Raw genomic sequence first — 23,821 nt, forward strand, 5'->3', positions numbered from 1 at the left:
GACTAATTGCTGATGAGAGCGATTTAGTTAGCCTAAGTCTTATTCTCTAACAGGGAAGTTGATAAAGAATACGGAACTATTGAGACATCTTAATTCAGTAACTACATGTATATTTATTTATGCTTATTACAAAATAACATCAAATAAAAAGAAGAAATTTTTTTTATTCTGGAATGCATCCAAGAGAAGTTTTATTTATAGATGCTAAATTATGTATTTCTATTTTCAAATTCCTTTTTTTTATGCAGCAATATACCTTTATCGCCTGCATATGGAGAATATATCTTTCAGTAAATTCGATACGCAAGAGCATGCTCTACGTATGTTCAATTTTTAAAATGAGCAAAATTATTGTCAAAGAAGTTGATGAAACAAGGATATTTGCAGTCTCGTTAAGAGTCGATACAATGACCTTGTCAGCAAATACAATTTATCATTGAGTCAAATGCTCACTGAAATTTTTAATATCAACTGTTGGTTCATTATTTATACACTATATTGACGACGGATTTTCCATTATAACCCGATCATGACAAGGAGCACAGAGCGGGTGTGACCGGTCGGATGCTCACTCCTCAATGGCACCTGGCCCAGGGGCCATAAAACTTAGACGAGCTCACTTTTGATCTCAGTCTCACTTTTACCAAAGGAATATATAGCGGAGAAGTGAGACTTCGATCAAAAGTGAGCTCGTCTAAGTTTTATGGCCTCCAGGCCTGATCCCACTTTTCATGTTATGGGGGTCCTTGTTTGTTCTGCTCATATTTGGTATTGTTTTATGGACTATTCATCTTAAATACATTTCATTATTTCCATATGTTTCTTGTAGCTAACCGTTGTGTTAACTATTTGTTTGCAATCCTTCGTATATTCCCTCTAAAGGTGTCTCTGTTTCTGTCAGCTGACTGTTTACTGAATGCCAACGTTCAGAACATTCAGTAAATGCTAACCCTGAATGTTAGGATTAAGTAATCATCATGTACATTTACGCATTATTCCTCTCAAAGCCATTCAGAAATCTATAGGTAGAGCAATTTAAGGTACCCGTACGTCGCCAGCAATAGCACTTGTAAATACATACATTAAACTAATGGTATTTTGTCTTTGCATCGAATATTATACGAGCAATTATTGTAAAAAGTATTTTACCAAAAGACATTCCTTCAAGTGAGCCAAATATCTAGTCCCTACCTCTAAAACTTCTCAAGTTATAAGGTGTGGCAGTGGATCGAATGACGGACAGACAAACGCCTAATAGAGTCAGCCCTTGGTGTCTGCTTTGCAGGAGACACAACAATTCAAATTTCAGAACCTTTTTCTAAATGATATCAATGCTCCGTTAATTAATTATTTAGTAATTGAAAGTCATTGGATACCACTCTGACACAACTACCATGCCAATGGTGTTTATATTTTACCAATTACACAAACCTGTGACAATGAGGAGGTGCTAATCAAGTGTCTTTTTGATTTATATTCATTAACCACAAAACGAAAGCAGATAACGATTTCATGGTTTATGTGGTTTTGTACGAATGAGTGAATTGGGAATAATTTCTATCGATTGATTAGTCATAGAGTGATTTGAACACCTGTTTAAGTTTATATTAATTATTTGTTGGATATAGGGTGGAGTAGTTTTTCATGCATTGGGGGAAAATCATCACACCTGTATTGTGTCGAGAAAGCTTTTAATAAACGCATTATTTTTTTAAAATATACTTCAAATATGCTTGATAATATACATTTATATCTCCGCTATTATTTACATGTAATGAACTCAACATATTTAATTTTATGTTAATTTTAGAACATACTCATTACAACCTTGACCTTGAATATAATCCACTTTTATTTTTAAAGTTAAAGCATAATTATGTACCAGTCAGTGCTTGAAAGATATCATGTTTAAGATAGAAAAAAGTTAATTACTATAGTAGGTAGATTTAAATTTGTTTTTGAAATGAACATGACTCACTAGATTCCTTTGCCCTGCGTGGGAAAATCTGTCAAAGCTATATATATGCTATTTTTTCAAATTTATTAATGCATGCAACAGATATGTTAATAATGGATACATCACTGTTTAACTTGACCTTATACATTTTTACACTTACCTTTCGTACTCTCCAGATTAACACTTCATAACGTTTGAACGTATTATTATTATTTTTTAATTGTTTGCTTTATGTCCAGGACGTATCCAAATTCCGATTTCTCATCTTTTAGCTTGCAAGACAATGCTTTTTCACTGATATGAAAAACATATATTTTCGAAAAGAAAAAAAATCCCATATATCCATGAATAAAATAAATATCTGATTATATTGTATCCCGAGCTGGATATGAAACTTTTTGTTTAATGGATTTGAAACTAAGGGAAATTCAATTATTACAGCATCATTGAAATGATGATGTTTTGCATTATTGAGTTAAAATGAAGAATCAAAGAAATCCACGCCTTATATACATAAACTGATTAACACACTTGTAACATGATTGAAGAGATTAATTTTTATAGGATATCTGAATTATTTTTCAAACTAGTTTCATTTGATTGAGTGTCGAATTTTATACATGATGGGTTTTGTTTGAACTGCTGCGATGCAAAAATATAACTTATATATAATTATGATACTTTCTTATCATCATTATGCACACTGCAAAAAAACTAGATGCCTTAATCACAGCACACTATTACACGTTGACTGAAAATGTAGAGAAAGAAACTATTAATATCACAGGTCTAAGGAGATTGATATTTTTTTTTGCTTTTAATAACATTAGTCTTGATTCCCAAATAAAACTGGCATATTTCTTGCAAGCATATTGTACCTTCTTTGTGTTCCAATTGATACATGTGCAACGCATAGCTATGCATTGTTAAAGTTTGATTCAGACCCCCAAAACAATGATTAACAACAATAAGATAAAGTGTATATTTCTTAAATTTAATCCACATAAATCTTTCCAGCCGAAAAAAAATATTTTGTTACACGAAGTCATAGGAAACAAGTAACCGAGCAAATTCCATCAGATATGGGAGAATTCCATTAGGAAAGAAAAGCATAGCGTAAATATTGTTTTGAACATTAATACATATAAACAACATCCATCTAATAACCAATTATTAGCCTCTTATATTTGGATAAAATATATAACAATAGTTATATATTACAACTAATTATGTATTCCTCGTCACCTGTTTGTAAACAAGTTTTCTCGTAATACGTAATTACATTTTAGACGTGAATGCATATAATGAACAGAAGTTGAAAAAGAAGAAATTAAACAATATAACTCATTGTCTGACCGTAAGGTATGCAAGAAGGAATTGAGGTAAACAAAACATTACGCTGAATCGAAGATTGCACACCACCAATATGTCAAAGAATATTTCAGGAAATTTTGAACTAAATGAACTTCCTACTTAGTGCAAGATTTTTTATCAATTCCATAATCATCAATTTACTCTTTCATGAGATTTGTAAATGGTGATGATAAAGAATCTTGATCAATCTCAATATCAAAGGGCGGAGCTTTATCTCAATTTCATTCGTTACCCCCCGTTCACACAGAGCTGCGACTCTACGGCGATCATCCCGATCAAGCCACGATCTGAAAATTTTTTGGATCGGGGCAGATCGCAGCCGATCGGCGTCAAAATAGAGCAATTTTGCAATTATGGTCTTCGTTACGACCGTACTACGATGTCTCTACGTCAAACGCGCTGCTAACAAGCTTCTACTACGATGTTACGCTGACCGTTGCCGACAAGCAGCCGTGTTTAGTGCGATTACGCTACGTTGCCACAACGACATTAAAGACCATACTACGACGCTACACAGACCTAGATGACTGTACCGCGATGTCGCTACGGTGGTGCCGATCATATTACGATTGCATTACGCTTCTAGTAAGATTTTGGTGATGATGTAAATATATCTTGAAACTGCAGATTTTTGTAGTAAAATTTTAGCGATGATACATATTTTGCGACCGCAGTTTTTTTTTCCGGCCTTTACCACATGGTTTAGGGCATTTTCAATTATTATAACTGTAACAAGATGTGAAAATGCTCAATTGTAAATGATCATCAAGTATAGTGTCACCCTTTACATGCTGTTAACAGATGATGATTGGTCAAATATCAGCGGTATAAGAACAAACTCTTGTCTGATAGGTCGTGATATGATCGGCGTAAGTTCATTGTAGGTCTTCGTAGGATCTTCAGGCACGTAGAGAGATCGTAGTGAGAACGTAGTACGAACGTAGAGGGAGCGTTGTATGAGCGTGCTTGGTGAGTTCCTACGCTCTCACAGCGCTTTTACTACGATCATGAAGATCTCTCTACGATGCTTCCGCACTGCTTGTACGCTTCTACTACGCCCTTTTTACGACTCCACCCCGATTCTTGTTGGCCACGATCCCGCTACGCTTGTTTTGAACATGTTCAAAATAAGCGTGGTGAGAACGTAGAGCTCTCCGATCATGAAGACTCTACTGCGATCATACTACGCTTATGACGACCCCACGACGTTCCTCCTGCGATTTGTCACGATCGGCCACGCTTTTGACCACACTTTGATCGTAGTAGAAGCGGCGTCTATGTGTGAACGGGGGGTTAGTGTTAAACAGTGACAGACCTGATGTTACACCACGTGTTACAGTACAAAATACATCTATGTCAAAATAATAAAAAAAAAAATGAAAGGTATAGCAAAACATTTATTGACAGAGTTCTCGGGCAAAATACGTTTTGTCGGACCCTCGAACCAAACTGTCTGCCTTTGGCCTAACGGCCTCAGGCAGACAGTTTGGTTCTTGGGTCCGACAGAACGCATGTTGCCCTCGAACTCAGTCAATAAATGTATAATGTTACATATGTATTGTGCAAATATAGACTAAGAGTGACTCAGTGTAGGTCAATATGCATTTATCGACCCAGGATGACAGAGAATGACCAAAGATACATGTATATGAGATCAATATCCGTCATCCTGGGTCATTATAAATGCATATTGACCGTGCCTTGAGTCCATATTTATTATATTATTAATTATTAAATTTCACAAAATTATTAGTACAATGTATATCTTCCCAATGTTTACAGAAATATTGATGTGTTGTTGTTGTTAACCATAAATAAGTTGAATGTAAATGTTTCAAATGTTATTGGATGTTGCTCACAGGCACTTGTTTCGGTAAGAAATTTTAACCCATAACATAATAATAGCACAAGGTATCTAACTAGCTCCGAATAACACAGAGTACCCCATCCCCCAGAATTGCACTCATTTACACTTGCAGAGGAAATGCACTGACAAAATGTTAATACGTTTGTCTTCTTCGATAATTTATCAACACAATCATACATATGACATGTTTGTCTCTATTTTCTTTCGTCTCCATAAACAGCGTCAAAACTCTGCACGCAGAGTGGAAAAGTAGAATTCAACCAAGAAATTGTATGTGCAAAATATTCCCAAAAATGTAAACAGCTATCCTTGTTCATCGTTTTGTATTCTCAGAGTTCTTCCTTTATCTTTTAAATCTTCCTCACAACTCGCAAACTAGCGAACTTCCATGTTTGACCAAAAATGGTCACTCCTCTATGACACGTTATCTGATGTTTTAAAGGTCTTTCTTTTGCCATGCTCCTGGTTTAAAACTCGATTTGCTGTGTGATTTCATTACAAGAATCTTATTCCCTAAATTTTGTACATTAATTTGTATTTAAGGAATGAATTTAGTAGCTACCCATTTTATACGGTATAAACTGGGTTGGGGCAGTTTACGCTTTATAAACCGCGACGCGGTTTATAAATCAAAGTACTGAAAGCACTCATGGGAGTTGAACGTGGTGTTAAATAAAATCTTTGATCGGGAAGTTAAGTAGGTGAACAATATTATTATTTCAAATACAGACAACTGTTTCAGATTTTTGGGTTGCAAAAATCTTGAGAAAGACATTCTGAGACATTGAATGGCAAAAAAATGCAGGGGCCATATTGTTGCCTGCCTATATTAGTCCTTTTTTATACCCCCTGCTTGAAAAGCGGGAGGGTATTTATTAATCTGGATTTCCGTCTATCTGTTTGTTACACTTTAGGTATACCCATCTCTTATCCGCAACTCCTCTTACACCACTGAACGAAATTTTCATAGAATCTTTATTACATATTGCCGTTGTGCACCTTCTATTACTTTTCCATCCTACACATATTTTGGGTTTCCCATTGCAAACATGGACACTGCCATTAAATTCATATAAGAGGCGGTTGATCATTTATATAATTCACTGCTCACAGTCTTCAAATTTGTAAGATATTTTTCCTTGGCACCTTTACCCAAGTGTTATGAAAATTTCAGTTTCGCAGGAATAATATCAATGTTCATAAAATGTGGATTTTAACACAGCAATCTTTTAAGAGCTTACAGGTTTGTTATATAAAACTTCTCTGTGAATATAAATGTATTTCAATTACATGAACATTATACATGGAGTACGTCAGAACTTAATCTTTTTTAATATTGTGATGAAAAAAGCAATACCAAGTTTAAAACAAATATTTAATGACCAAACATAAAAACGGTGTTATATGTGAGAGTTTGTGTACGTACGAGTTATCTGGTATGTAAATGAGGTTTTCCTTTTATTAAAAAAAGACTTCATTTTGTTGTTTTTACGAAATGATTTTACAAAAACATCAGTGTCCGTTTTTTGGTTTTAACATTTATAACAGAGTACTAGATTTACCGCTTTTGGCAGGTGATACTGCTGATTTAGTAATAAATACGCATGTTTCCTAAAGTTTTTATGCATTAATGAATTCATTTAAACCAAGAAAATGTTCACGAAAAGTTTAAATAAATTCTGTGCACCGGTAAACAAGAAATTGCTAAAAATCCGGGACCGTCGGGACGACACGCTTTACCGCTTGCCGTTAGTATGTAGAGTTGTCGATCGCATCTTTTTCAGTGTATGACGCCACACAAAAAAATGAGTTCCATTACGAAACACTTTTGAGGTTCTTTATAATTTAGTTTTACTTTGAACGAAATCTAATATTCAAAATAAGATTACTTTATCATTATTACATTTACTTACATTTCAAATTATGAAAATTAGATCAATTCAGGAGAAAATGACGAACTATTTGTGGCGGATGTTTATGTTCCCCATTTATGTTTTCTGTTGAATATCATCGGAGTAAATCAGCCGACACAGTAGCCTCGCTTTCGGCTCTATATAATCAACACAAATTACTGCGCATGTTAAATACGTGATGACCATGGGAGATTGAACATAGTTCAACTCCCAAAAAGCATACTGTTCCGACCCAGTTTATACCGTATAAAATGGGTAGCTGTTGCATTCATTCCTTATAATTTAATTTCATTCATTTGATGTAAGAAAAAAGATCATTGTTCTAACAAAAGGACTTCAATTTGTACAAAATTTGAATGTAACGTCAGGTAGATTGATGTTTTTGACGCAAGTCATTGTGACGTAGGCAACCCATTTTATACGATATAAAGTAAATTTTTTATCCAATAAAATACAGCGTTTCATCCAGAATTAAATTATTTGCAGAGGAAAAAAACATTGATTCAAAATAACATAACTTACTTATCTTTATGTAACTTTGGTTTGTATGCTGAATAAAGCATTTATAGCATTAGAATTTTAATATGAAAAGGCCAACCCTAACAAAAAATACTACAGTAAACTATAGTTTACTACAATTAATCTAAGTTCCAAAGTTTTCATCATAGTAAATCAAAGTTCAAAAGTTTTTACTATTAATAGTAAATCAAAGTTCTAAAGTTTTCACCAAAGTAAATCAAAGTTCCAAAGTTTTCTTTATAGTAAATCAAAGTTCCAAAGTGTTCACTTTAGTAAATCAAAGTTCCAAAGTTTTAACTTTCGTACTATAGTTAACTATAGTAAACTATAGTTAACTGTAGTTTACTATAGTATTTTGTTAGGGAAGTCAGAGAGAGAGAGAGAGAGAGAGAGTATAACAGTATTTATGTTTGGCATTGAATTTAATGTGGAGGTTTGGTGACGAGATTTCTCATATAAATACTCATTGAAATACAGCACAAATGTTAACATTCATAAAAGAAATATTTGATGGTTGTCAGGATGAATTTATCATTAACCTTTTTGTTTTGGCGTTGGTGGCATAAATAACCATTAAAAATCGAAACATGTAAGATAATTATGCGTGGAAAATTACTTCACCACACTAGTACTAAAAGTGGTTAATTAATAAAGTACTATTATGAATTTTAATATTTATGGTTATGGACTTTCCAAGTCTTTCCATGTGACTCAATGCCACAGCTCTCTGCTGCCCATTGCTTAAATGCACACTTAATGAATTAATTTGTTGTTTGTTAGAATAGAAATAATGCACCATTTATTCTGATGTACCATTTTATAAGACAACACTTTGACCGCATGTTTCGTGTCCAGGTGATTATATTCAAGTGAAAGATAAACCTTCATAAATTCAAATTTGGATAGATTGAAATTTAATACGATAATAAAACTACTGTGGTTTTATCCCTTTTAGCAGTTTGATCAAAATTTAACCCAATTAGATGAAATGTAAGCATCTAAATATTTTAAGTACATTCTTTACTTCGTGTATTTTGTGACAAACATTCGTTAAATGTTAACGTTTCAAGACGAAAATAAATTATAATTCAGGAATTTAAATCAAGGAATCAATCCTTTTGGTATTTTCTCCTAGAAGCTGAATCAAAATTATTTTTTGGTCAGTGAAGAAATGAAGCATTGCACTAAAAACCTGTATAAAAAATTAGTTGTTATAAAATAACCAAAACAAAATCTATGTTGTGTTAAATACAATTTCCAGAGTTTCATCCATCCCTGTTGATACTAAAGAAAAACATCACGGATTGACAAAAAGGTAAACTGGATAAAACAAAAATAAATTTATCAAACTAATTGTGTAATAGTAAACGTGTTGACCTCCCTTACTTGTCGGATACTCTTTGTTTTACATTCTTATCGATCTTAAAAAGGAAAATTCAATATTGCTTGATTGATGGTCTATGAAATCATTTTGATGACAAAAAGGCTTACATTACTTGTTTGAAATAGTATTGTGTTCTTATTCTTTAGGACTAGAGAGTCTGAATTAAAAGTTTGCCCTGAGAGTAAATAAATTATAAAAGCCTGGATTTCGATAAAAATACACTTGTTTTTCTTTTTAACAATTTGATGACTACATGTAATTACAATATGTTTTAAAGTGTGGAAATCCCCTCAGCTTTAAGCAATTTTGTCCCTTCTTCAAAAAATATGTCAAAAGTTACTGGCCCTATCATTTCATAAATAACACTGCAATTTATTAATTAAGATAAATCAACATATTTTTGTTTTAGAGAAAATGAAAACTGTAAAAAAAGTCTTATCATTGTGACAAAAAGAAAATACCAAGCTCACTTAGTTGCAAATAACACGCTCGCCAAAATGCAAATATTATTTATTTTATGTTGCATTTATTCATCAGTCTTGTGGGTATATTGACACTTCTAATTTAAGGCATATATTTTTTTTGTTTAAAAATAGCTATCATCTTTTCTCAGTTCAAAAAGGAAAGATAAAAATTTCAAAGACTTTAAAATCATTCCTCTATTGAGACATTTTAATTATGGTCCATTCATGTTTGATATTCTGTTTTTGATTATTATAATACTGTTCCTTTATTCAAAATTGATTTGAAAGAAATCAAGAGTATTTTGTATTCTCAAATCGACGTTGTTTTGAAACATCATTAATCAAATGATCATGAAAATTATAATGAAAAAGAAAACTTCCTACATTATTTAATAAAATGGGATCAGGCACCATTGGGAACTAGCATCCGCTAATAAACAGTAACACCCGCCGTGTGCTCCTTGTCATAAAAATAAAAGTATATTGCTATATAAGAAAGGGAAGTTGACTATTGAAAAGTTAAATTCAACTCGTTTATCACAAAGCTTTGTTGTTAAATTACCATTATAATCTTTTTCTATTAAAATATCTAAATATGAAATAGATAAGTAAGATTCTTGTGTAAATTACGGGGTGCAATTGTTATTCATGGGAAAGGATTAGTGGAGGACCTGATCAGAATCAATCAAAATTTTGAAAAACAAAATAATTTTGCAAATGACCGATTCCATTTTCATGAAAAAGCAGCTTCAACAATTTAAAAAATTCTGGACTTTAATTTATCGTGGGGAATGGCAGTAAAAGGAACACATTTGCATTTTGCATTATGAAATTAGTTCAATCAAAAATAGATTCTTTTGCATGAGTAAGAAAATATTTTTTTCTACACAAAATTCTTACGCTGTAATTCCGAAAAGATAATTTTCTGAGGTACCGGAGTTTAAGAGCAGTTTTCAAAGTTTTTTTTTTAAAGTCATGCAATGGATTGCAAAATAAACATACAGAAAGATGTCATGTATATATGCAGAGCCATCCATTTGATATAGTAATCGTAGTGGCAACAGGTATACATTAAGTGATTAATTAACATACTTTTCCTTGATTTTTGAACCAAATATAGCACAGATATCCTACAGCAAAACTCTGTTTTAACGAAGTCACTGGGATGAGATTTCTTCGCTATATCCGTAATTCGTTTTAACTGTATATGAAATTCATTAAATTTAAACAGGTCGAGACCACTAGATTTTCTGATGTCAGCATATATTTCAAATATTTAATATTAAATTGATGTGTAATTAAAAATAAACCGTTTTAGTACATCTAACTGCTTTATTTAACCAAAGTTAAAGAAAAGCCGTTAACCTGGAAGAAAATATAATTGATGCATGTTTTTCACTATCACTCAGGATATAAAGTTTTCTAATACAGTCTTTAACATATAATTGCGACTATTATCCACTCAGACATACGAAGATGGATTATCTAAAAAGTATATAGATGATTACAATGAAGAAATACATACATTGTAGATGATTCATAATACTTGTTCTGATGTAATGCGGAACCCCATACTCTACATCTTGCAGCAAAATTTTGAACTTAGTGCCTTCTTTTTGAACAGAAATGGTTTTTGTTTTATTAAGATAATAATCATTCCAATCAATCTTTTATGAAAACCATTGAACACAAAGGGAATCGTGTAGTTTAAAAAAAAGGCTATCACACACTTTATATACAGAAAATGGTCTTTTAATCAGTATATCAAATTTTTCAAATGTTTTATTTTAATACAAACCTTTACACCATACGTCCATTTTTAAAGCTCTGATGACTAGTAATTGGATAAAATTAATGTTTATTCTGAGGCGATGTTTGTTATGATTTATACCGAGAAAACATCACATTTCACAAACAAAAACTAGCAATGCAGTATGGGGAAATAATGCGACCTCTTAAATTACTGCTTTTTTTTTAGCCTTTTCGTTCAATTTTCGTCTTTTTTCATTTTATATTAAATGTTGTATTTTCAAACTCAACGAGCAATACGATTAATAAATTGACACGATTAATAAATGCAGTTAAACTTTTTAATTCCATAGACCTATTCAAGTTCTATGCATCTTTCATATATCATTTTGATAATTTAATCATCTACAGTATATTTTTTTGTCTTATTTTGCACTTAGGTTCCACATGAAGAGTCCTCTGCTTTTTAACTAATTATGCTTTAGACATGTTATGTCATTGATATGCATCGAGCTGCAATGATGTTGTTTCTGGTATAAATTAGAACATTAAGCATTAGAATATATATCTTTTTTAACTAGACAACCACTGAAATTAGGCAAAAGCGTATCAAACACAAGTTTCAACTTCACTATATACATATACATCTACAAAGTATTTAAATCTTTTTATAAAAAATGTTTTTATATTTTTGCCCCGTGTTAGCTTTGAACTTAAAACTTAATATTTATATTAAAACCGACGGCGAAAAATTCCCTTTTGCATTATTTTAAATTTATTTTCTCCTTTTGGAGCAAATTATGAGTATTTATGTTCGTTTGATATATGTATCAATTTTTTAATTATGCAATTAATGTAGATTTAATGTAGATTTCATATTAAGATAGAATTATAATTTTCAACTTCATTCAATTTATATACGTGAAAATTTACATGTTTATGCGCTTTATTTATAATACCACGGAATTAATTTCATTTCTTTGCAGGGCATTTTTATATGTTTTAAAAAAAATAATGACATTTTGCAATGCAATGTTGAAAATAATTACCTGCATGCATGCGTGGTTAGAAAAACTGCAGCTAACGATTAAATGTTAATTGAAATTTATCGTGGAATTACCTAGTTTGGTGACATTTCCAAAATCAAAACCACTTTCCAATATCAAGATAATTAGTTCCTCTTATTACGTTTGAAAATGTTTTTATTAATTATTATTTTTATTGGCAATGCAGTAAATACGATGCTTGGAAAAAGTTGGTGATGTTTAATCTTAGACTATTTTTGAACGGAAACACGTTTTCCATTGGTTTAACGTAGGCTTATCTCCGCCCTCCCGTGAAAGTTTATGATTTGATGACATTACGGAAGTCAACTTTGATTTCAAACGCTATCGGTATAAATAATGCAGTTATGAATTTTGAATCAGTATTTAATGTTCTTTCATTTCACGTACAATCTATCAAAATCCCTGAAGGGTTGTCAACTTGCAAATGAATGAAATTTAGGCCAAAATTAAACAGGTGTGTTTTTGGATTTAATTTACAAAAAGATGTGTTGTGCATGGTATTAAAAACTTCATGCTGAATTGTTTCTTAAGTTTGTCAACATCTTACAAAAATTTTTAAATATTTGGATTTGGAAACAAAGGCGATTTAAAGGCCAGCGCTCCGACCACTTTTACTGTGAAAGATTTCTCACGATTATCAGCATCTAGATCAGTTATCAAACCACATTTATTCGGTGCTTTCTTTCAGCATCTCGTGCCAATGGTCACGAAAATTGCATTCACAAACCTCTTTAGTGAAAGGATGGAGTATTAAAATATCGTCCCAAGTAAAAGGACGATACACCTGAAGAAAAGGACGATACACCTGAAGAAAAACAATCTGTATATCGCCATTAACATGGAACTCCTTCCATCAATTTTGCTTTTGAGTGTAATTGGATATGTTGACTGTTTTCTCCAGTCCAAGAGGATACAGCTGGATGGAAATGGTTACACTGGAGTAACTGTAGCAATATCTAGTAAATTGGACCCTACAGAAATTCATATACAGAGACTAAAGGTGAGCTTATTCTATTATGTTTTGAATTAAATTTGAATTAACCTCCCAAAAATAAATTCAAAAATTTACAATATTTATGATAATTAAAAGCTATTTATATAAAGGCTATTGCAAGTATTTTGTTCTATTTTCTGCATTTTCTCTCTTATGAAAATATGTGGCGTTTATTAAGTTGTGCATTGAAATAATGTCATTAAGAGATATGTTTTAAATTTATAATTCAAACATATGCAAAAAGAAATTTTTAATTAAACATTTTATTCCGTATGACTTTTACATTCCTATAATCACAAACTTGTAGATTGCATTATATTTTACTCCATATGATTTTTACATTCTTATAATGGCAAACTTGCAGATTGCATAAAAAGGTGAAAATAAATTTCCTGAAGGTTTTTTAGTACAAGGAGACCGACTTAATACAATACAAAAATACGTCACTGTGTTTTTATTGTTAAAGACCAAATATAAATAGCCTTAACAGTTCAGATAAATAATTTGTTTGTTTTAAGAATTGAAGTTTATTGTCTATTCTTATCCCTCTCTAAAAGAAATCTACTGTGATAGAATATCATGTCAATAAATATGATACTAGTATTAAAATGTCAAAATTATTGTGATTATTTTGAATTCATCTGTGAGACTTTTGTAAACAAAAGAAAATATTTAAATTACCCTTTTATATCTTAAAGTATACTGTAGTATCAAAGACAAAAAGGAGATTTGCATAATTTTGTTTTTAGAAAACGGCACGATAAATCAAATTTTGAATGATAAATGATGATCTGACTGAATTTTTTCTCTTCAATCAAAATTTGTAACTAGCAATAAAATGACAATTTGCCTGTTTCCAGTCTGTGTAAGCGGTTTTGCCTTGTAAAGTGCACATGTTGTAATAAGTACTTTAATTATTTATTGGTTTTAAATTTTCAGAGATATTGTAGATTAGTGTTAAAGCAAAAATTAGGAACAAGATGGTTTCCTTACATTATTTCAGATCAAGATCAAACAGCATCTACGTGTTATTTAAACAATAAAATGCTTTCTTTGTTTTTTATTACTGGAATTAACGGAAGTAGCTGTTGCAGAAAAAAAATACATAACCCGCGTAAGCGGGTTATGTAAATATTTTCTGCAATAGCTGTGACCGTTAATTCTAGTAATAACAAAGAAAGACATTTTATTGTTTATATTTATATCTGTTTAAATAATCATTTAAAGTGGGATCAAAAAGATTAATTATTGTATTAATGACGCAAGCGTCTTTATACGATTCATTGAGGGAACAGCCACTGATCTAGAAATCTGTACAGGCAACATGACTAATGTAGTTCATGCAGTGATTAACGCAATGGGTTTTCTTAAGAAATAAAGGAGAAAATATTCAGTGGTTGTAAATATATATTTATTAGTATGTCTTGCCTACGATTTTATATAACTTTATTGTGATAATGTTTCAAAGTACATAAGGAACAGAATCCTTCTAAATTTACAACAAGCATTACTATACGTTTTAAAAATACACCTTAAATAATACATCAGGTGCCGACTTAATGTTGATTTAAACAAAACATTTAACCATCTTGCCCTCGTTATATGTATTGTTTATTTCCATTTCTGTTTTGTAAATTCTCACCTACGCTTGTTTATCATTGACAAACGATTTCACACTTCACCTGTTCATGCTGTACAATTGAGGTATAGTTATAATCTCTTAAGTCTACCTCATCACAGTTGTGTCTGTCGAAAATATAGAGTGTCATTCTTAATCATTTCTTCAGGCAAAGTGCAAAATTAACACTCTTAATCTAATTGCACTTATTTGTTCTTGAAAGTACATATAATTGTCATATCTAGTTCTAACGATTAAGTTGAACAGAGGGACATTTTACATGCTGCGCAATTTTGCAAAAAAATGAACATAATAGATTTAATCAGGAATCTTGGTAGTTAGTTATTTGGTAATTTATGTATATAAAAAACCCGTGTGGAGTCAAAGTGGGTAACAGAAATAAAAACATTATTACTTTACGCAAAATACATATGTTGGGAAAAGACTACCTATGTTTCTTTAAACCTTTTTGACATAACTCTTTTTCATAGCGGAAATAAATTATGTTATTAAGAGAATCTTTACTTAATTATTATATCATTTTGCAGAACTTAATCACAGCCGCCTCTGCCCAGTTGTACAAGTCAACAAAATACCACGTTTTCTTTAAAGATGTCACCATAGTTATACCAAAGTCATGGCCAAATAATTTTACCAAAGAATTTGTAAGTGGGCCACAGCTTGATACGGCCCACATAATTGTAGACAAACCCAATCCACTGGTTGACAACAAACCATACGTATCTGGAATGACCGGATGTGGTCATCCCGGAAGATATATACATTTAGAACCAATTACGGTACAAGTTCATCCGACAGTAGGACTTGCAGGTGCATATTTTTTATATTAAAGAAAGCAATCAAAATATTATTGAGGTACATGTTCTATACAACAGCTTAAGCATTCATTTTTGCTGCGATAAAATATTGATATGAAACACCCTATAATGCTCTATACAAATCTGCTTTGAACAAAGAAATATAAAATTCAGCTTCATGAATTATGATCAAAATGACTTTTTCATTCATAGATAAGATACTAGTTCATCACTGGGGCCATTTCAGATGGGGGTTATTTGACGAACATGGCGATAAAGAAGCACCCATCATGGAAGCAAATAGAAACCCTTGGTTTTACTCTACTGAGGGGACATTTAAACCCAATATGTAAGTTAACATTCAAAACCCATCAACGAAAAAAGTCTTACATTTCTGTTTCGTTTTTAATAGAATAATACAGACTTACTTCATCAGTGTGTGCCTTTAGTGACATTGTTTTTAAAGATAATATAAAATTATTACAAATCAATCAAAGACAAACATATTTACTATACAAATATCATGTATCTTTTTATGCCTTGAACTCCATCACGCTAAATAATGAATAAATTATGTCGAATTAAAGTTAATGATCTGTAATATCTTACATTAGAATCGGTGTCATTCTTCAGATGTGCTAGAAACATAAAGGGCCAAAACCACCTGAAATACTGCCAGAGCTCCAAACCTTGTCTTCTGGACGATAATGGTCTACCAGAAAAGGATTGTAAATTCTGTGTAGAGGAACAGGACAATACTGTAAAAGGCTCAATCATGGGGAAACCAGAGATATCTAGTGTTAGTACATTGTATACATATATATTATGTAAAACTGATATATTCGTTAAATAATGACAATGATAAATTTTCAAACAGTGTAAAAGCGTCTTCTTAAAATGCTCTTGTGTTGAATTAAATATAATCGTTGTTTAGTTATCTAATATTCTTATTGTATTGCATCATAGCATGTGATGTAACTTGATTATGCATTTGTTTTTAAGGTTGTTGAGTTCTGTGACGATGAAAACAGTGATGTTCCACACAACAGAGAGGCGGATACCCCTCATAACAGATTCTGCCAAGGAAGGAGTGCCTGGGAAATAATGAGACTTCACTCTGACTTCAAAGGTCAGTTCAACCATTGATTTAATATTATTACAAATATTTTTTTGGGAAATTCCAGAGACAAAACTTTGTATCTATGCAGTATTGGATATACTCACATATTTTCGAATACAGATTGTTAACCTTGTTTTTCTTGCTTGTAGATACAAAACCAGGCTCTCCATCTCAGAATACAGTTCCAACATTCAGGGTGGTTCAACAGCGGGCGGGTCAGAAAGTTGTCTTAGTATTGGACAAGTCCGGAAGTATGAACAGTTATGATGTAAGTACCAAATTCGAACCAAATGTCGTCAGACATTGTCTATTTCTAAATATGACAATCAATGATTATACGTAATTAAATTTCAATGATATTCATGCTTCCTCCAGGAAAGTAAAGCAACAAACCCTTTGAGAAAGGTATTACAATACCTATGAATTTTACTTTCTCTTTCCTTATATTCTCTTTCCATATTTTAGATAACTATATTCCATTTTATATAACCCACAATCTAAAATTTCTGTCATTTCTTGCTATATTTGATCTAGTACACATTTAACTACTTTTGAAAACTATTTTAAATCAGTCTTACGATTAACTACAGTATTGTAAATGTAAGTAGATGTAATGATAATTGTGAAGTACCTTTTCTTGTATAGATACTCTTTTTCGCAATTTTTGCATAGCAAAATTAATTTGACTAATCCCTGTCCACTGATATATGATAATTTAATCTTAGAAGATATATGCTTACCTGACTAACTTTCCCTGATGATAAAATCACATGCATACATTAATTATAACCAAGTAATATCTTTATTAATGATAATCACTTGCTCCAAATTTACCTTATCCTTTTGATTTCAATTTTTTCTACAAAAGGAAATTATTGTGATATAAATTGAAACGCGCAATAAATCATTTGAAAATTATTATTGAAATCAACATCCTGATTCAAAACTCCGTTTTCAAAGTAGCAGAAAAAATCAAAATTCTTTTTAAAAATCTTTTTTAAAGCAAAGGATAAACAAATTGAAGGCTATATCATCAAATTACATCAGAAACTGGTCACCAAATGCTACATCCATTGCCGTGGTCACATTTAACGAAACGGCCAGTGTCGTGGCGCCATTGACTACTGTGACGTCAGAACAAGACAGACAAGGTTTAGTGACTCTAGTAAAGAACATCAAAGCTCATGGCGCAACATCTATTGGAGCTGGTCTACAAAAAGCTTTAGAGGTATTTCAAACTAAGTATCCTTTCAGGAGATATAGTATCATCGTGTGTCTAGAAAAAAGTAATTAAAATTATTTCTTTGATCGAAGAAAGGAATGAAACAAATTAGGAAGATGAAATATTGTTTCTTTTTAAAGCATTAACATGATCAAGAGGTAAAATTAAGATATGTCCAATTTTGTTTATTGCAGTTATTAACAGAAGACAGTGACAACATAACTGGTAGTGAAATTATTCTGGTATCTGATGGCGCAAATACAGTCCTTCCTGGACCGGATGAAGTGAGAGAGGAAATTCTGGCAGAGGGCGTGATCATCCGATCGGTGGCTATTGGGAGGGAGGCGGATGCCAAAATTGATAAACTAGCAAAGGACAGTGGCGGATTCAGCTTCTTTTACTCCGGAAACCAACGGTCTACAGCGCTGGCAGATATTTTTCTTGGCATTGCTGCATCTTCTTCCGATGAAGAAGGGAAGATGTATCAAGTAAGTTGACCAAAATAATATAAAAAATTTAGAAGGTATTTGACGAAAAACTTGAAACCTGATTGGTTTTAAATCATATTTGCAAGATCAATGAAAATATCTTTAAAAACAAAATTTAGATATACTTTTTTTCCAAAACTTTACATGTAGTAATTCTTTAATTTCCCAATTTTTCAACATTTAGCTCGAGAGCAAATCAGTGAATGTGACCAAAGACCAGAATTACACTACATCAATAACAATAGACTCTACCATTGGACTTGACACCACTATCTTGTTAATGGGACCAGGGATTGATTTCACAATTGCAACGCTATCAGGTCCAGGAAATAGTTTCGTTACTTCTGGTGCCTGTACAGATTCCTGTAGCTTAAAAATTGACGGCATTGCTGAGGTATCATATTTACAGCAAGATACTTTAATTGATAAACATGTGTTGTCTGTCATAATCTTCATAGTAGACTGTTATATATATCTTATAAATCAAATCCCATGTGCATGTTTTTCTATGATTCGTTTTAGGTAGGTGATTACGTCATTGAGATTTCGTCAACCCTTGACGTCATTCTGACTCTTACGGCACACTCCTATCCTAGGAATCCTTCTGAAGACGTTTTAACTGCCACTGCGTGGACATCGACAGACTCGTTTGACTTTTCACCGTCTTCTCCAATTGTACTTTATGCTTTAGTTCAGAAAGGAATATACCCTGTCTTTGATGCTGAAGTTAAAATCTTTGCAGAGGATGAGAATGGTCACGTGATCCATGTAGACCTAGCTGATGATGGTCTAGGTGAGAGAAATCCCTCCGATTTCCCATCTTATCGGTATTACTTTGTTATTTTGGACTTGTATACAAAGAAAATTCTTGCCTATTTAGTCACCAACGTACAATGTTAATATTGTAGGCATGGATTTGATAAAGGGAGATGGTCAATATACCGGATTGATATTGCCATCAGAAATCAAATCGAGTGGAAGACACAGTCTAAAACTTGTAGTAACTGGCAAAGATGGTGAATCAAAAATTCTGCTTCCTGAACTGAAAAGGCGGAAAAGGCAAATACAAAATGAAATAGGTAAATAAAGCATTATTACACATTTTATTAGCGGCAGAACTATAGCAGTCTCATTTTTTGTTTAGGTCTTTGTGAAAAACATATATATATGAAAAAAAACCAACTCTTCAATTCTGTAGCTTCACGTTTTACAAAATATTTCATATTTTTAGATAGCTTTTTACATTTTTATTTTATATTTAAAAAAGTATTTTGCAGAATTTATTTCTTCTTAATTAATAGTGTCCTAATTCAATATATATTGCTACAAGTACTAAAAATTATGCTAATTTCACTTAATTTACAATTTTAGTATATATTTCTACAATAAACAACCTACAAAAACAATTAAAAGCAGTTCAAAATTTTAATTTAATTTCCTTATTTTTTCAGCAACTTCTAATCTCAAAACAGAAAACGTGGGTGGATTTAAGAGGGTTGCAGCTGGAGGAACATTCACTGTTCAGAATTACAAACCAGTAACTGAAGATAAGATGCCACCAGCCAGGATAACGACCCTTAGACTAATGAGCACCGAGGGTAATTCATTTAATGTAAGCTGGAATGCTGTGGGTGATGATTTTACCGTAGGAAAAGGTAAGAAAGAAAAGAAACAAGCTAATATTTAGCAAAAAATTACATACGTTCACGTCAAATCTTAGTCTTTAACGTAGTGAGTTAAATAATTGGTCAACGATGGGTGAAGAATACATGTAATTATTGTTGTGTTTGAATGCGTTTTATTTCTTTTCCAGCATCATCATACATGGTTTTCTTGTCAAACAACTACTCAGCCATTTTAAGTTCAACTGATACAGTGACCCAAATTACGGACAAGATTCCAACACCTTCAAACCCAGGCAACTTAGAAATATTTTCCTTTGTCCTACCGGAAGTTGGAGTGAATTACTATTTAGCTGTTCTAGCCGTTGATGATGAAGGGAACCAAGGTGAAGTTTCAAATATTGTTTCTGTGTCTGTTGTCAATGACAACAGTTGGAAACGTGTTGAATCCACAAAAGTGACGTCATCACAATCAATTTCCATGGAAGGTTTATTTCTTTCAGCAAGTGCAGCTGCAATATTTGTTTTTATTCTAGTTTCCTGCGGTTGTTTTATATGCAAAAAACGATTTGAATCGGGAAGTAAAGCAAATGACTTTAATTACCATAAAGAGGATCTATCAAATAAGATGTCGCATGAACGTTATTTTGGACATGATTTTCTAGTGCGCATGTACTATTCACCCCATTTACATTTTGTTCGAGGTTACCAGGCACGTGATCCTAGGATCCATGGTTACAGAGATAGTTCTTACCTGTATTACATTTCATAATAGAAGGTGCATGCAGGTACACGTGTAGTTGGTAAAGTTGTAAAACATTTGTTAAGATTTATGCTTGGAAATTCCACTAATTTATTGATATTTTCCATCCATCTTTTTTTTAAAGTAATCCATTTCAACAGTGACAAAGCTTTTTTCTCTGCATTCGCTATACAAGGGTTGAAACAGATTACTATACCCTTAAGACATTCAATTAGCAAAACCTTTTCGTTCACGATGTTTTTGTTTCGTGTCTAAACTATTTTCAGGAGATAAATGAAAATCTTAAAGACTAAGTATCAAAGGGTGATAAATACAAGGCAATATACATGGATCTGCGAAATCCTAATTTGTTAAACTCAGTCCTGAAGTCATGAAATATTCATTTGATTGTTTATTTATATCAATTTCAGTTATTTTCTATTTATCAATTTATTGATTAACAGTATTTCCAGTTACCATTGTATCATGGAATGAAAGTGTATGTATGATATATAGGTAGATGAGAGTTTGTGTGCTTATTCTGTTAAATTTTAACTCATAACCATTAATTATGATATATTTTTTTTATTTTTACACGTGGATTGTATTGCTCTTCATAGTACAAAAGAAAAAAAAATAAAATGTACATCATCTGTGACTTTTGAAATCAATCGTAGAGTTTTATTTTTTTTAGTCAATAACATGCATTTCACTGCATTTTTTAAGAAAAATATTTTTGTATATCTTTTTGCATGTATACTTGTTAGATTTTGTTGCATATGTTATCAAGTGGTACAGAAATGAAAAAAAAGTTAGTAAAATTTTCTTAAAAGAATTGTTATTCTTAAAAATATGGTATAATACATTGAATGATGTGCTGCCATTTGTAAATAAATCAAAATAATAAAAAGACATTTTATTGAAATACTTTATTTTATTGAAATGTCTCATCTGAAGTATTCAAAAGCAACCAGACGCTTGAACATTTAATACTTTAAAATAAATATATAAACACAATGTAAGTTCATGTTCCTCCACACAAATTGAACATCATCAAAGCATATTGTGTAAGATATCTTGTCTGTGCTGAACACATAGGGTGGTTGTGGTCATTTTTAGACTTTATTGATCTCCTTTAAATGGAGCTCCATTAAAGATATACAAAAATAATCAAATGTTTAAAAAGATTGAAAACTAAGATTTAATCAAAACTAAAATATATAAAACATTTCTTTACCAAATGATAGCTGTCAGCTTTGGATACCTTATCTAAAAATAGATATATCTGATGGTTAATTTGTTTACACCCCCCCCCCCTTCCTCTCCACCATTAGCTTCTTTAATTTTCACGTACTCTAGAATCCACCATTACACTGGGATAATGAATCTAGAGTACAACATTTTAAGTAAACATATGTAACAGCTTAATTTTATAAATAATTTTAACAAACAATTGACCCCGGGGCCGCGTACAATATATGAATTGACGATGAATTTTCCCGTTATTTCCCAATCATGACATGGAACACAAGGAGGGTGTGTCCGGTGGGCAGGAGGTCGATGTTCTCTCCTCAATCGCACCTATTCTAACCTCCAATGTTTTGGAAGTCCTTGTTTGCCCTGTTCATATTTTATACTTTTTATGAACTTTTATTCTTAACTACTGTTCGTTATCTTCATAAGTGTCATTGCATGCTGGCAGTGGAATTACTCATATGCTTTAAAACGTTTTTTTTCATTGCTATAAAACGAAAGAAGTAGAAGTACTATCGATAGTTTTTGGTCTCCCTCCTACCTCCAAGTCAATTTTTTTTAAAAGTAACATATTGGAATGAATTTTTTTTTTTTTTTTTTACATTTTTATAGATATTGATATTGATTTTCATAAGAGGTCACTTATTTGGGAAAACAAAGAGAGATAACTCTATAATTTGGTAAAATTTGTGTTTTTCACTATATAGATCTTCTTTGTGGACTTTTTTCAGCTAGAGTTTATGTACCGTTTTATCGGTAATTGTGTATGCCATGCCATAGCAACTACCACCTTACAGTAATTAAACAATAAATTCATAAATAAAAATATTATTGTTAAATATATTATTTTTGTTTTGTTGTTACATATAAAATATAAAGAGTAGATTGGGATCTTGGATAGGTTGATTAATTTATATAAAAAAGTACATTTTACACGACGTTTGCCTGTGATTAACTGAGTTCTAATTCGAAAAAGGTGAATTGCATAATAAAAGCAATTTTTTAAGGGACAAATCGAATTAAGCACAATTAAACCACGTTAAACTTTATATATTTTCTTTGTGTACCCCAGGGTCTACGCAATCATATTTATGAAAAATGTGGCCTCTCTTTGCTGCAACTCAAGTTGCAAATTCTAAATAGCAACGGTTTTAAAAATATTCAAATATCATTATCAAATAAACAGATTAAGGTCAAGTTCTAGTAAATGACATTAGTCTATTTTTTTGGTGCTAAATCCATTATGACGTCAAAGTCGATTTCAACTTTCTTTTTCTCGTAGTTTTAGCCTCTAAGAGAATTACCGTTATGTAGAAAATAAGGTATTTTTTTTTCACAGAATTCAATTTGAAATCATGAAAAGTAATCCCGATACCTATATCAAATTTAATATCATGATTAAGGCCAAAAACATAAAAACCACCGTTTTCTGAGAAACCGTAGACAATTTTCATTGAAATGACACTTTAAAATATAATTTTCGTCTTATTTATTTACAAATTATGCCCCAAAACACCTTATTTGACCAAGCTAAACTTATAAAGCATCATTAAAGAATTTATTTTTCAAATTTATAAATCTGTAGGCACCTTTCATTTACTTAATCTTGACCTTAAATAAATGTCTTATTAAGCACATCTTGCCTTCTG

At 31.7% G+C, this 23,821-nt stretch overlaps 1 protein-coding gene across 1 annotated transcript; it reads left to right on the forward strand.

Moving 5' to 3' along the window:
- Window positions 1–13,090: 13,090 nt before the first annotated feature.
- On the forward strand, window positions 13,091–21,082 carry LOC134277363 (calcium-activated chloride channel regulator 1-like). The gene is made up of 13 exons (XM_062759698.1): window positions 13,091–13,294; window positions 15,455–15,737; window positions 15,938–16,073; window positions 16,358–16,523; window positions 16,727–16,853; window positions 16,994–17,112; window positions 17,848–18,072; window positions 18,261–18,554; window positions 18,739–18,948; window positions 19,077–19,347; window positions 19,463–19,633; window positions 20,006–20,209; window positions 20,368–21,082. The coding sequence occupies exons 1-13, from the start codon at window positions 13,133–13,135 to the stop codon at window positions 20,946–20,948; spliced, it is 2,949 nt and encodes a 982-aa protein (XP_062615682.1). The 5' UTR covers window positions 13,091–13,132; the 3' UTR covers window positions 20,949–21,082.
- Window positions 21,083–23,821: the final 2,739 nt, after the last annotated feature.

Source organism: Saccostrea cucullata, unplaced genomic scaffold (genome assembly GCF_032062105.1).
Source record: "Saccostrea cucullata isolate Sc308-1 unplaced genomic scaffold, CSIRO_AGI_Scuc_v1 ctg697, whole genome shotgun sequence".
Lineage (NCBI taxonomy): Eukaryota > Metazoa > Mollusca > Bivalvia > Ostreida > Ostreidae > Saccostrea > Saccostrea cuccullata.

Excerpts from the sequence above, each read along its gene's own strand:
- LOC134277363 (XM_062759698.1), top strand. The coding sequence starts at position 13,133 with ATGGAACTCCTTCCATCAATTTTGCTTTTGAGTGTAATTGGATATGTT. Across the intron at positions 16,854-16,993 it reads ACTTCACTCTGACTTCAAAG|ATACAAAACCAGGCTCTCCA; the intron begins GTCAGTTCAACC and ends TCTTGCTTGTAG. Across the intron at positions 18,555-18,738 it reads AAGAAGGGAAGATGTATCAA|CTCGAGAGCAAATCAGTGAA; the intron begins GTAAGTTGACCA and ends TTCAACATTTAG.